General features: G+C 45.0%; 1 protein-coding gene across 1 annotated transcript in view; it reads left to right on the top strand.

Moving 5' to 3' along the window:
• lonrf2 (LON peptidase N-terminal domain and ring finger 2) overlaps positions 1-12,715 on the top strand; it is a gene marked incomplete at both ends in the record, with an annotated part of 26,169 nt that extends 13,454 nt beyond the window's left edge. Inside the window, 3 exons of the mRNA XM_080537067.1 lie at positions 286-607; positions 11,314-11,463; positions 12,557-12,715. Of these exons, the coding sequence (XP_080393193.1) occupies positions 286-607; positions 11,314-11,463; positions 12,557-12,715 (631 nt within the window). The remainder of the gene's footprint in view (positions 1-285; positions 608-11,313; positions 11,464-12,556) is intronic.
• Between the last annotated feature and the right edge of the window lie 2,285 nt (positions 12,716-15,000).

Below are 15,000 nucleotides of genomic sequence, written 5' to 3'. Positions count from 1 at the left end.
AGATAATACCTTCCAAATGACCTGAACCAACAACCAACTGCCCATCCCTGTCTCGAACTAATGTATCCTTTACCCTCCTCCTCTCCTCTCCTCCTCCTCCCTCTCCTCCTCCCCCTCCTCCTCCTCCTCCTCCCTCTCCTCCTCCTCCTCCTCCTCCTCTCCTCCTCCTCTTCCTCCCCCTCCTCCTCCTCCTCCCCTCCTCCTCCTCCTCCCCCTCCCCCTCCTCCTCCTCCTCCTCCTCCTCCTCCTCCTCCCCCTCCTCCTCCTCCTCCTCCTCCTCCCCAGTCTGCAGGGGGAGGTGCCGGTGTTCGTGTGCACCATGGCGTTCCCCACCATCCCGTGTCCGCTGCACGTGTTCGAGCCGCGCTACCGCCTGATGATCCGCCGCTCCATGGAGACGGGCACCAAGCAGTTCGGCATGTGCATCGCCGACGACCTGAAGGGCTTCGCGGACTACGGCTGCATGCTGGAGGTGCGCGACGTCAAGTTCTTCCCCGACGGACGGTCCGTGGTCGACACCATCGGGGTCTCCAGGTTCAAGGTGCTCAGCCACGGGCAGAGGGACGGGTACAACACGGCCAAGATAGAGTACCTGGAGGACAAGAAGGTACAGTGGAGGGGGGATGGGGGGTGGGGGGTGGGGGGATGGGGGTTGAAGGAGGTTAAAGTTGTGTGTGTGTGTGTGTGTGTGTGTCTGTCTGTCTCTGTGTCTGTCTTCCCGTGGGGTCTTAAAAAAGTGTTGGGTTATTTAGAATAAGAATTGTAGGCATTGGAAGGTCGTAAAAAGGTCTTAAATGTGATTCCGACAGGTCTTAAAAATGTTTTGGGTTAGGAAGTTACTTCTGTGTTGCGATAACTTACTCTGTATCGCAAATGCAAAGTAAGCAGTAGGGTAATAGCCTATCAGTCCCCGTCCCCCCATACTACAGTCAGTACTGTAGCCCCCCCCCATTTAGTTTAGCTGCCTGTCAAATCATACTTAATCGGACTCGGGAGTATGACAATGAGGAGAACATAACTGTTTATTGAGAAACAATTGATAGGCAGGCTGGGATACGTATATAAAGAAATACCACAATGTCTAGATTTATAACATTTTATTGAAAAGTGCAACATTCTCATATTCGTTGCTCCTCTCGTGAATCCGTTATTCCTCCCCGATTTTTTGCACGGTGAGCAGAACATTTTTCCTTCCCCATCTAACGCTGTTTCGCGGAGTCATCATCATGCCGGCGTCAAATCATATAATAATAAAAGAAATATATAGCCTGTAGTATATTGCTATGTTTAGCATAGATCTGGGATTGATTGCTATTGCCTCCGTAGCATTACATCTTGACAATGTTATCATCGATCGACTAGTGTGGTCTAGTTGTCGTTGAACGTTGCTCCAGAGACCAGAGTTATTATTAATATAAAGTGTATCTTGTAAGTTAGAGAACAACAAGACACAACATAGCCTATATATTCGTCTTTTTTAATATAGAAGGAATCAGAATGTGACAATTAAACTTTAGCGAATTGTATTCAAATTGTGCTTAGAGGGAATTATTTTCACCGGACATTATGACCGAAGAGGTTTAAATATGTCGGACTTCAACATATTTTACCGGACAAAGACCGGTAATTACCGGTTAATGGAAACCCTGTCCCAGTCACACCGTCACCATGTGTCAGTTCCTCTGTGATTATAATATATATATATATATAATTTGTCTGAGGAAATCTCACTCTGGCCATTCCTTCGCGATCATAATGTATCTCACACCTTGTTCTGTGTGGGGAATGATGTTGCTTTGAAACTATTCAGTCGGTTATTTCATTGATACTCTATTCTCATTTTCTGTTAAAACAGCACGACAAAAACATTGACGATCGACAACGACACATTCGCTGTTAATGAGACGCAGAGAACACGAATATGTGTTTATTATTAAGCTTCGTCTTTTGATGTGCTTGCTGCATATAGCACAGCCGTTGATGCTTGTCAACAGATGCTAACTGATGCTAACAGATGCTAACATATGCTAACAGATGCTAACAGATGCTAACTGCATAAGAAGGAAACACTGACAGTTTTCAGAAGCCAGCTGCTCAACTCATTGTATTTATGTTCAGATATTACACACTGTGTTAAGAGACTCCTTAATAAAACAGCTGTGTCGACGCTGAAAACCTGTGTAGGCCTACTTTTTTTCCACACATTTTTCAAATTGATCAGGAACCGATAAGCAGAATCGATAATGAAATCGGTATCAATAACATCCTATCAATTCCCATCCCTAATCTTTTTTTATGATTTATAGTTTTTATTATTTTCAATAAACAGACAATGAACAGACATACATCACAAGTAACAGTTGACGTTGGACAATAAATTAAAAAGACAAATAATAGACACAACAAAACATGAAGGTGATGTACAGCAATATAAATCTACAGCATAACAATCCTACTTATAGCAGTTTACTTTCACGTTTTACATTTGGGATATTGCTATTTATACATAAATGAAAGTAAATTTAAAAATTAAAAACTATTGCTATTTACATGAGCTGGAATTGCCATTATTTCTCAATATATGAGTGATACTGCCCCCATTTCAAGCGGTAATCCTCCACCTTCTCTAGCAGCCTATATGATAATTGTTCTAGGGCTGCCAGCTGCCCAAGAGAAATGTGCCACAGAGACGGTGCTGGTGCTGATGAGGCCTTCCACTCTTTAACCAATAGTTTCCGTCCTAGCATTAACGCAGTCTGGATCCAATTGGCGAGTGGTGGAGTCACCTCACTTAATGCTTTGGGGTCACCCAAAATAAAAAGACTGGGGGTGAACGGAATGTCAAGGCCAACAATTTTTTTCAGAAAACCATGTATGGCTAGCCAAAACTCCTGGGTTTTTGGACATCCCCAAAGCATATGCACCAGAGTACCATTCCTGTCACTACACCTCCAGCACTCCGAGCTGTCAACCAGACCCACTCTATGTAGCCTGGATGGTGTCCAGTAGATTCTATTAATAATCTTGAATTGGATCAATCTCGTTCTGAGTTCCCTTGACATTTTTTTCCCATTCTTGAGAATTCTTCCCCATTCTGCCTCTGTAAATGATACCTTTAAATCTGTTTCCCATGCTAGTTTAAGGGACCATATGTTTGGGTCTGAGGCCACTAGGATCCTCGAGTAGTAAGCAGAGGCTTCATGACCTAGTCCAAAAATGTTCAAAAACCATTCAAGTGTATCACCACTAGGAGGGGCAATTGTGGGGGAGCCAAATGTTTGCACCATTAAGTGTCTTAGCTGTAGATACTTCCAAAATTGATTGTATGGTAAATCAAATTCCCTTCTAAGAGCCTCAAAAGATTTTAGCGTTCCATCCTGATATAGGTCTCCTAGAACTTCGATACCTTTTTGAAACCAGGGCTTCCAAAAGAAGGGCGATTTATCTATACACAACTTAGGGTTCAGCCAGATCCCAGCAGTCTGGTGAAGATAGGGGTCAAATTTAAAGATGTAAGCGACTCTCTTCCAAACCCATTGTATATGGGACAAAATAGGGTGCAATCGATTCTCTTGGGCTAGTCTGGCCGTAATACAGCACCTGAGTGCCAGAGGGGTGCAGATGGTACTTTCAATATGGAACCACGGGGGGGCTCTCTCTGGAGGCAGAGTCCAGTGTGCCATGTGCCTGAGAGTGAAAGCATAATGGTAATATAACAGGTTAGGAACACCAAGACCTCCTCGGTCTACAGGCCTCTGCAGTTTCCGCAGGCTCATTCTAGGACGTTTGTTGTTCCATAAGAATTTATTACAAATTTGATCAAATTGTTTAAAATAGTGTAGTGGGATTCGGACTGGGAGAGCTTGTAACAGGTAGTTAAATTTAGGAACACAGGTCATCTTAATTATATTTACTTTGCCCCACATGGAGAGAAATAGTGGAGACCACCGCTCTACATCTGCCCGCAGTTTATCCAATAGGGGAACAAAGTTTATTTTAACTAAGTCAGCCAGTAAGGGGGGGAATGTTAGGCCAAGATATCTAATGCCTTTCTTAGGCCAAGAAAAGGTGCCTGCTTGAAAGAGGGATTTGGGACAATATGGCGAGAGAGGAAGAGCCTCCGACTTTGTCCAGTTCACTTTATAACCTGAAATAGATGAAAACTTGTCAATGATTCTAAATAGGGAGGAAAGAGAGCGTTCTGGATCTGAGACAAATAAAAGAATGTCATCCGCATATAGCATCAGTTTATGACATCTATCACCGATTTGAATACCTGGAAACGTGGGTTCTCTCCGGATAGCCATTGCTAACGGTTCAAGAGCAACAGCGAAGAGCAGGGGGGAGAGGGGGTCCCCCTGTCTCGTACCCCTACCCAGCTCAAAGGGAGATGACATGATGCCATTGGTAAGCACTGATGCCGTAGGGTTAGTATATATAAGACTAATCCACTCTATAAACTTCTTGCTGAAACCAAAGCATTCCAGGGCGGAGAGCAAGTATTGCCACTCCACCCTGTCGAACGCCTTCTCAGCGTCCAACGAGATGGCGGCCATGGGAGAGGCATTGTCCCGAGTGGCCCACATAATATCAACAAATCTCCTAACATTGTCTGCAGAGGAACGGGAGCGTATAAAACCAACCTGGTCGGGGTGAATCAGAGAGTTTATCACCTTGTCAAGGCGGTTAGCCAGAATTTTTGATAATATCTTACTATCGCAGGAGGTTAAACTGATAGGTCTAAAATTCTTACAATCTAAAGGGTCCTTCCCTTCCTTCAAAATAAGGGTAATAATGGCCTCCGATAGAGTAGGAGGAAGTTTTCCCTTTTCCAGGGCTTCATTATAGGTGTTTAGTAGTAATGGAGCAAGTTCTTTGGAGTAGGCCTTGTAGAACTCGGCCGTGAAGCCATCTACACCTGGCGCTTTACTTGAAGGTAGGTGCTTAATAACGTCAACTATCTCCTCAATAGTAATATGTGAGTCAAGACTCTCGAGCTGGTCCTCAGATAACGACGGAAGATTGAGAGTTGATAAAAAAGAAGTGATGTCTGTTTTGTTCACCTTTGACTCAGAGGTGTATAGGTTTACATAGAAGTCTCGGAATGCACCATTTATTTCTTTGGGGTCATAAAGAAGATGCCCATCACTCCCCCTAATGGCTGGAATAGTGCTCCGTGCTTCTCTTTGTTTAATATATCTGGCGAGTAGTCTACCGGCCTTATCTCCCTCCTCAAAATATTTTTGTCTAGCCCGAAAGAGACAGAATTCAGCCTTTTTGGTCATGATTGAATTAAATTCAAATTTTAGTTTAGTCAACCTGGTAAGATTGACAGATGATGTATTTTTTTTAAACTCTGACTCTGCGACTTTGATCTGTTTCTCTAGTTCCTGTAGTTTAGCATAGTGTTCCTTCTTTTTAAACGAAGAATGTTGAATTATATGACCTCTCGAAACAGCTTTCAAGGCTTCCCAGGCTATCCCTGCAGATGGGGCTGTTGGTAAATGTGTTTCTGTATAGAGCTCGATTTGTGATCTAAGTGATTCCTTAAAAGTCTCATCCAGTAAAAGACTAGAATTTAGTCTCCATCTAGTCGACCTATTCTGCCTATTAACGGACAGTATATGGAGAAATATTGGACTATGATCCGACAAGATTATATTGCCGATGTCACTCGATGCTACAGCGGACAACAATGACTGAGAAACCAGAAAGAAGTCTATCCTAGAGAAAGAACGGTGGGGGGAAGAGAAGAATGTATAATCCCTTGAAGACGGGTTTTGTAGCCGCCAGACGTCCACCAGACCAGACGCCCTGGACAAATCTTTGAGCACCATATGCGCTCTAGAAGTGCGTGTTAATGAAGAGCTACGATCCAACACCGGGTCCATTACTTCATTAAAATCGCCACCCATAATAATGGGATAGTCTCCCATGTCATTCAATTTCTTTTCAAGTAGTCCAAAAAATGCAGGGTCATCTATATTTGGGCCGTACACATTTGCTAGTATAATATAGTTACCCTGAATCTCACATAGCATCAGTAGAATTCTCCCTGCCTCATCCGTACTCTCTCTTAGACATTTGAATTGTAGTTGCTTATTAATTAATATTGCCACCCCTCTACTGTTACTACTGCCACAAGCCGCCCCCACATAGCCCACCCAGTCACAACAAAGTCTCCGAGATTCTTGTACTAGTAGGTGGGTCTCCTGCATAAATACTATGTCACATTTCTTTGCTTTAATAAAAGTTAATACTTTCTTTTTCTTGACTGCATTATGAAGGCCTCTGACATTCCAGCTCATGAACTTCAAACCGTTTTTCCTACTAACTGATATGATGAAAAGTTCATGTTACACAAGTCCTGCTGTAATTTCCATAATAACATTTTTTTTAATGTCCTCTCTATTCCTGCCTTCACCAAATTATAAGAGACAACAAACAGGATACAACTACACATACATACAATTAACACTACAAATACGTGTCTATAGACAGACACATAACCCACCCTCATTTTGGTCCGTGACTCTCTAACGAACAGCTGCACAGAATGCCCCGCCCCTCCCCGCTTCAAAGCTTGTGGCCGAGCCCCTCTCCTCTCTACCTGTCTAACCCAATCACACGTCATAATAATAACCAAGTACACACCTCTAAAACTGTCTAGCGGTGGTTTTAAACATTGACGCGGTCTGGTATGTGAAGAAAACAAATTGCTGGAACTAAAACACCCATGCTCAGGAGTCAGCATAATGGGCGAGCCGCCGTTATAGGCTATAGGCTATAGGCTATAACGCTATACATTAACAAACTTCACATCCAAAGTTTAACATCCATAGACGGTAACCGTATGCAAAGTATAGGCTATATAACTCTATGCATTGGGCCGATATGTATAGTATATTAAAAGAAAGAGAAGAGAAATAAATAAAAATAATAATAAATAAAGTTAAATAAAACACGTTGATAAGTTTCACATCCAGAATGTATTACATTACAGTAACCTTTAACAGTGTAAATCCGTAACGATATCAGCTTAACATCGCCTCATATAAAGAGTTTACTAGCCTCACCCCCGTGATTTCTCTGAGGCAGGTACTCGTAAACCCAGGGGAAAAGGAGCACAAACGCCGCGACAGTCATCTCAGGGAGTGAATGTAGTCCATTGCCCCTTTATGGTCGTCAAATCGGCGCTTTCCTTGCTCCGACCTCACAGTGAGGATTGCTGGATAATAATTCCCATCCCTAATCTTATATGATCGTTTATCTGTTACACAGAGATGAGCAACGCTTGTCAGTCATTATTAACCATGAGATGTGTTTTGGAGTCAGATATAACGTCATGTTAAGTTGTGTAAGTCGGTAAGTGCAGTGACACGTTGTTCCTTTCCCATGGGAAGTTAAACCTACTATAATTAGAATATAAATCTTTGATAACATTTGTTTTAATGAAAGATCTGTTCCCTTCCCTGCTTCTCTTTTGTATCATCCTAAACACTACAGCATTGAAACTAGCAGCCGTTGATAAGGAGACAACCAACCGTCATTCCTCTTGTTGAACCTGAACTGTTGACCCCGCAGACATTCCCCTTCCAATGGAAACTTTCCCTCTTCAGTCCACCCCGTGTATACAACAGAGGCCAAAGACATGAAGAGTGTACAAGAGAAGAGTCCTGGTGTTAACGGTTACCCTGGTTACATGAAGAGTACACAAGAGAAACGTCTCTGGAAGAACAGCAGCATCACTCCTCCGGTCCAGCGTGTGGTTAGAGTCCTGGTGTTAACGGTTACCATGGTTACCCTGGTTACCCTGGTTACCCTCCGTGTTGTTCAGAAGACGTCCCATATCTCAGGGAGGAAGCGTTGTCCTTGACAAGCAGACGTCCTTTAAGGAAACAACTTTTCCAAAGCGAGCTGCGTCGACAGAGGAGAATCACATATACTTAAACGCACAGGCAGCGGATGAACAGAATATCAATCAAGATGTTTGGGACGGTCTGATGAGGTTAGGCTCAACAGCTCACAGTAATTCAAATACTATTAGGTAATCAGAATAGATACAGTGAAAAAGTAAATGTACAGAAAAAGTAAGTGAACCCTTTGGAATTACCTGCATTTTAACCATCTTTAGCCATCGTGTCAATTAGAGCATTCGTTTTTTTAGCCGCGGGTTATGTCATACTTGCAAGTGTTGCAAGGCTGTCTTCCATAGGAGAGGAGACCAGATGTCCTGAGCTTTACCAGTCAGTTTACACTGCAACAGTACGGCACATACATATTTTGGCCAACGCAGTGCAGCAGCAATGCGCTCAAACGCACCGAAGTAAAACTCAACCGCAAGACTCTCGGAACAGAAACGAGGACCAATTAAATGTTTTTACTCACATCAAACGGAACACTGCCCACCAGCGTGAGATACCATCCATACCAACGTGAGATACCATCCATACCAGCGTTAGATACCATCCATACCAACGTTAGATACCATCCATACCAACGTGAGATACCATCCATACCAGCGTGAGATACCATCCATACCAGCGTGAGATACCATCCATACCAGCGTTTCTGCAACATTACGTTTGACGCCTCTTAATAGCCACATCTGCCTCCAATATCTTCAGCTTCAACTGGAACTCTCTTTCTCCTTCTTGCACTTCAGCATGGGATCTACCATAGAGCCTTGAGATGTAAACATGGGATCTACCATAGAGCCATGAGATGTAAACATGGTATCTACCATAGAGCCAGGAGATGTAAACATGGGATCTACCATAGAGCCATGAGATGTAGACATGGTATCTACCATAGAGCCATGAGATGTAAACATGGGATCTACCATAGAGCCAGGAGATGTAAACATGGTATCTACCATAGAGCCATGAGATGTAAACACTGCAGGGTATCTACCATAGAGCCAGGAGATGTAGACATGGTATCTACCATAGAGCCATGAGATGTAAACATGGTATCTACCATAGAGCCATGAGATGTAGACATGGTATCTACCATAGAGCCATGAGATGTAAACATGGTATCTACCATAGAGCCAGGAGATGTAAACATGGTATCTACCATAGAGCCATGAGATGTAGACATGGTATCTACCATAGAGCCAGGAGACATAAACACTGCCATTTTTACAAAGAGACCAACAAAACACACGTATTCCTACACTAGCAACGTAGCCCTCACAAGGCTAGTCGAATGTCACACCAAGGTTTTTGACATGGGGTTTGACAAGGGGGGCCAGATTGCCTAGGCTGCTGTTGATCAGATTGGTGGAGTCGGGGGGGCTGAATAGGACCAGTTTAGACTTACTTTCATTCAGCTGTAGGAAGTTCTGTGCCATCCAACACTTGATGTCCTCAAGGCAGTCCATGAGACTGTTCAGGTTGCAGTGGTCATTTTGTTTCAGGGGGAGATAAAGCTGTGTGTCGTCTGCAGAGCAATGGAAAGAAATGTTGTACTTTTGGATAATTTGACCAAGGGGAAGCATGTAAATGGAGAACAGGATGGGACCCAGGATGCAACCCTGTGGGACCCCACATGAGACACTGGCTGGCGGAGAGGAAGAGTTGGCTATGTTGACAGAGAAGCGTCTATTGCTGAGATAGGATGTGAACCAGATCAAGGCATTGCCACCAATACCAACCCCATACTGGAGACGGTCAAGTAGGACGCCGTGATCTTCTGTATCGAACGCTGCGCTGAGGTCCGGAAGAGTCAGGCTGGCACAGTCACCAGAGTCAACCAAGAGGAGCCGTTCATTAGTCACTTTCAACAAGGCAGACCCTAACCCTGTACTATGGCCAGCTCTAAAACTGACTGAACTCTTTCCAAGATGTTATTTTGGTCTAAAACCTGACTGAACTCTTTCCAAGATGTTATTTTGGTCTAGGTAGGACAACAGTGGGCAGAGAATGACCTTTTCAAGAATTCCTGACTGGAATGGGAGTTTAGAGGTCTGTGGTTGCTAGGCAAGGTGGAATGGGAGTTTAGAGGTCTGTGGTTACTAGGCAAGGTGGGGTCTAAGTTGGGCTTTTTTAGGAGGGGCTGGACCACTGCGTGCTTAAAGCAGAGGGAAGAGACGTGACTGGGTAGCGTGAGGCGATGGAGCCATTGGGCCAGCAGAGGTGGAGGAGCGGAGTGAACGGGCTGATGTATGGGGGGTGACCATTGCTTGCAGTTAGGCAGCACCAGGGTCTTGAATCGCACGCGAGAATTTGGGGAGGTTGAACATCAGACAGGCGGCAGCGTTCTGGATGAGCTGCAGAGGTCCGTGCAGAGATGTCACTAAGACACGCAGAAACGTGTTGCCGCATGTGAGTCAGAGGGGGAAAGACAGGAAGAGTTGAGTGTCGTCTGCGTAGCTGTGGTAGGAGAACCCATGTGAGGAAAGTATAGAGCCATGAGACTTGATATAGAGGGAGAAACGTAAGGGCCCTAGGACAGAGCCTTGGGGGACCCCAGTGGTGAGGGCTCAGCGATCCTCTCCAAGTCACCTGGTAGGAGCGATCAGCCAGGTAGGAAGCAAACTAAGAGAGAGCAGAGCCAGAGATGCCCAGTTCTGAGAGGGAGGAGAGAAGGATCTGGTGGTTGACTGTGTGGAAGGCAGCAGACAGGCCCAGGTCTGAGAGGATGGAGAGAAGGATCTGGTGGTTGACTGTGTGGAAGGCAGCAGACAGGTCCAGTTCTGAGAGGGTGGAGAGGAGGATCTGGTGGTTGACTGTGTCTCAGTGGAGGGGAGGGGAGGTGACAGCAAGGAGAGCAGTCTCAGTGGAGGGGAGGTGACAGCAAGGAGAGCAGTCTCAGTGGAGTGCCCAGTCTTAAAGCCGGTTTGGTGAGGGTCAGGGAGGTTGTTCTGAAGGAGATAGTGACACAGTTGGTTAGATAAAGCTCGTTCAAGGGTTTTTCGATAAGAAGGAGGGAGGGATACCGGTCTGTAGTTATGGACAGAAGACGGGTCAAAGGTTGGTTTCTTAAGAAGACTGTCTTGAAGGCAGCCGGAAAACAGATCCTGTGGTTATGGAGGAGTTTATTACGGTGGTAAACCTGCAGGAACCCTGGTATGTCTTTTGTGTCTGTCTCTGTGCCAGTGTCCGTGTGTGTGTGTGTGTGTGTGTGTGTGTGTGTGTTAAAGATGTGTTTGTGTGTGTACGGAAAGGTATAAAAATGGTGTGTTAATGTCCGAAAACTGCATAAATGTCCAGCACTACGGTAGGTGCGTGTATATGCGTGTGTCCATGTGTGTCGCCTGGCGTGTGTGTGTGTTGCGCTAACGGTGTGTGTCGTCTTGTGTCTGTCCAGGTGGAAGGAGAGGAGCTGGTGGAGCTTCTGAAGCTGCATGACTCTGTGTACGACCAGGCCAGCGGCTGGTTCACCTCCCTGAAGGACAACATGAAGAGTCAGATACTCAGCCACTTTGGACACCTGCCTGGGAAAGACCCTGATCCACAGGTAAGAGGAACACACATGCATATCTGCTTTATAAAGCTCTCACTGGCACAGCAGCACCAGAATATCTGAAAGACCCTTCGCTAGCATATCAGCCCAATAGAGCTCTCAGGTCTTCTGCTAGCATATCAGCCCAATAGAGCTCTCAGGTCTTCTGCTAGCATATCAGCCCCAATAGAGCTCTGAGGTCTTCTGCTAGCATATCAGCCCAATAGAGCTCTCAGGTCTTCTGCTAGCATATCAGCCCCAATAGAGCTCTCAGGTCTTCTGCTAGCATATCAGCCCAATAGAGCTCTCAGGTCTTCTGCTAGCATATCAGCCCCAATAGAGCTCTCAGGTCTTCTGCTAGCATATCAGCCCCAATAGAGCTCTCAGGTCTTCTGCTAGCATATCAGCCCAATAGAGCTCTCAGGTCTTCTGCTAGCATATCAGCCCCAATAGAGCTCTCAGGTATTTTGCTAGCATATCAGCCCAATAGAGCTCTCAGGTCTTCTGACGCTGGTTTTCTCTGTGTACCACATGTACAAAAGAAGAGATCTGGTGAGGCTGCATTCTCATTTTATGCTCCAGATTTTGGAATGCATTGCCAGTTTACATTAGGGATGCAACCTCAGCAAATATGTTCAAGTCAAGACTAAAAACCCATCTTTTTAATATTGCCTTTAAATGAAAAAATAATGAAATTATCATGATATAATGATTGGAGCACTTTGAGCTGCAACGTTTGCAGGAAAAGCGCTATACAAATAAAAAGTTGTTATTATTATTATTATTATTATTATATCTACAGAATATACACACACAGGTCTAAACTGGAACTGGCTACAACCAGTATCTGATCATCTTAAAGGCTTATCGTTACTCTCTGAATCTCTTTCAGATTGTTCATAGTCCTGAAACACCATCTCTAATTGATCTCCTCTCCCCCCTCTCTCTGCTCTCCCTCCTCCCCCTCCTCCCCCCTCCCCTCCCTCCTCCCCCCTCCCCTCCCTCCTCCCCCTCCCCTCCCTCCTCTCCCCCCTCTCTCTCCTCTCTCTCCTCTCCCTCCTCTCCCTCCTCTCCCCCCTCTCCCTCCCCCCCCCCCTCCTCCCTCCAGGGTAACCCCAGCGGCCCGGCGTGGAGCTGGTGGCTCCTGGCCGTCCTTCCTCTGGAGAACCGCGCCCAGCTGACCATCCTGGCCATGACCTCCCTGAGGGACCGCCTCATCGCCATCCGCAGGGTCCTCATCTTCGTCATGCGCAAGAGACCTCGGTGACCACGCCTCCCTCCCTCCCTCCCTCCCTCCTCCCCCTCTCTCTCTCTCTGACCGCCAGAGAGTCATCCAGTGACTTGGATCACGAGCCGCCGGCGGAGAGCAACGCCTTGGACAACGAACCTCTCAGCTCTCTGGATCAGACGTGGGACGAGGCCGCGGTTAGGGGCTTCTGGGACGGGGCGACATCATCCTGTCTGTCCATCCTTCCGTCCGTCCGTCCGTCCTTCCATCTGTCCACCCATCCTCTTCGTCTATTCTCCAAGTCGCTCAAACTGTGAACTTCCTCCTCCCCTCTCCTCCTCTCTCAACCACGGGCAACAGATACTGTATGAGTCAGCTGTCTCTCTCTCTCTCTCTCTCTCTCTGTCAATGACCCCAGCCACGAGTTGTATTAATATGGGTTCTCACAAGTATTCGGGAGAGAGGGAGGGAGAGATTGAAGCGTCTCTCAGCCGTGACACTGAAGAGGAACCGTACGTAGCATGGCAGCTGAAGGAGTGTGTCCTACTTACACAGCAGTGTGACTTTCTCCATGTTCTCACATTGTACAGTAAGACGAACCACAACAACAGAACAGAACATGTACCAAATATGTAATACTGTGTATGAATGAGGAGAAAAAAAACAAACACAATGCAGAATGCAGAAGAATGTATCTGGGTTGTCTTCAGTGAATATGGATGTCGACCTGTTTGTTTCGTTTTGTTTTGTTTTTTAGTTTTCTACTTTTTTTTTGTTTTGTATGTTTTTGTCGGTTGAGACCTTATCAGAACTGAGGGGGTAGACAGGTGCACATATATATATATACTGTATATGTATATGTATATATATACCAGTCTGTATGCTTGTATGGGTAGACACGGTGCACATATATGTATATATATATACTTGTATGGGTAGACAAGGTGCACAGACCAGTTTGTATACTTGTATGGACTCCTGGAAAAAAGAAAGAAAAAAAACGCTGTTTCAAAACTCAAAAACTGCACTACAAACGCTTCACCCCAGGTCCACCAGACGTTCCCTGGGAGAAGCGGCAGGGTGGAGATGTGTTCTCTCCATCTCTCTCTCCGCCACGCCCTCCCAGTGTATCAGGGGAGGCTGGTGGTAGAGAATGGGGAGGCTGGGCTGGTTGTGATCATATTAAACACGTTCCAGCGTTCCAGCAGCCCGCTCCTCCGTCTGGGAGATCTGAACTGTTCCCAGAGTAACTGTGGAGGCGTCCCCGTCTGTCATTGGAGGGTCGGGTTCTGCCACTGTCGTCTCTCTGTGATCTGTTGTTCATGTCTGGAGTGTCTCCCAGCAGCGTTCTACCCCCCCCTTCTGGTGAGGCTGCATACCACATGCTGCTTTCCCCTCACCTGTGTACATTTGTTAAAAGGAAATATCTTGTACCTATTTTTTATGGGAAATTAAAAAAAAAAATGTAAAAAAAAAAAAATTAAAACAAGTCTGTTGTGTGTGTGTGTGTTTGTGCATGTCTGATACAGAGTGTGTGTGTGTGTGTGTGTGTGTGTGTGTGTGCGTAAGTGCGGTGTGTGTGTATGCGAGTTGTTTTTTTCTGTCAGCAAAGTGGTCCTTAAGTCCTGTAGGAGGATATCTAGGATTACAGATATAGCTAATAATATATATTTATTATGATTACAGATATAGCTCTTGGTTTCTATGGTTGATTATTTATATAAACTCAACTTGATGGGTTATTTTGGAGTATAGAGTAATGTATAAATTGATTTCAAATAAAGGAATATATGTTATGTCATGCCAAATGTCACCATCAGATGGCGCTCAGTCCTGTGGGAGAGAGAGAGCCAGCCAGCCAGCCGTGAAATAAGAGAGATTGTTTTCCCCAAAATATCAGTTCACGAAGAATTTCAATAAAACAATAAAATAAAAATAACCATAACCCTAAATATTGAAATAAGCACATTTGTCAGGAGAAAATACCCAAATGTGAAACCCCAGCAACAACCCGTCATCTCTTGGTTTTATGGTTGATTATTTATATAAACTCAACTTGATGGGTTATTTTGGAGTATAGACTAATGTATAAATGCTGATTTCAAATAAAGGAATATATTTTATGGGGTATACATCATGGTGTTTCTGAAAAGCGCCCCCCAGCGCGCAGTAAGTAATAAAATAAAATAAAAAAGTACAGTAAAACAGCATAATAAAGTGCTTAATAAAGTTTGGTTCGTTATACATCTGCTTATACAATTGCTGAGTTGGTAAAGCACAGGCATTGTTGTTGTAAGAAGAATGGAGTTTTAAGAGATGTAGTG

This window comes from Nansenia antarctica, assembly GCF_963989245.1.
Source record: "Nansenia antarctica genome assembly, chromosome: 7".
NCBI classification, from domain to species: domain Eukaryota; kingdom Metazoa; phylum Chordata; class Actinopteri; order Argentiniformes; family Microstomatidae; genus Nansenia; species Nansenia antarctica.
Note: the sequence above shows the minus strand (reverse complement) of the source record. Positions and strands in the feature narration are given on the sequence as shown.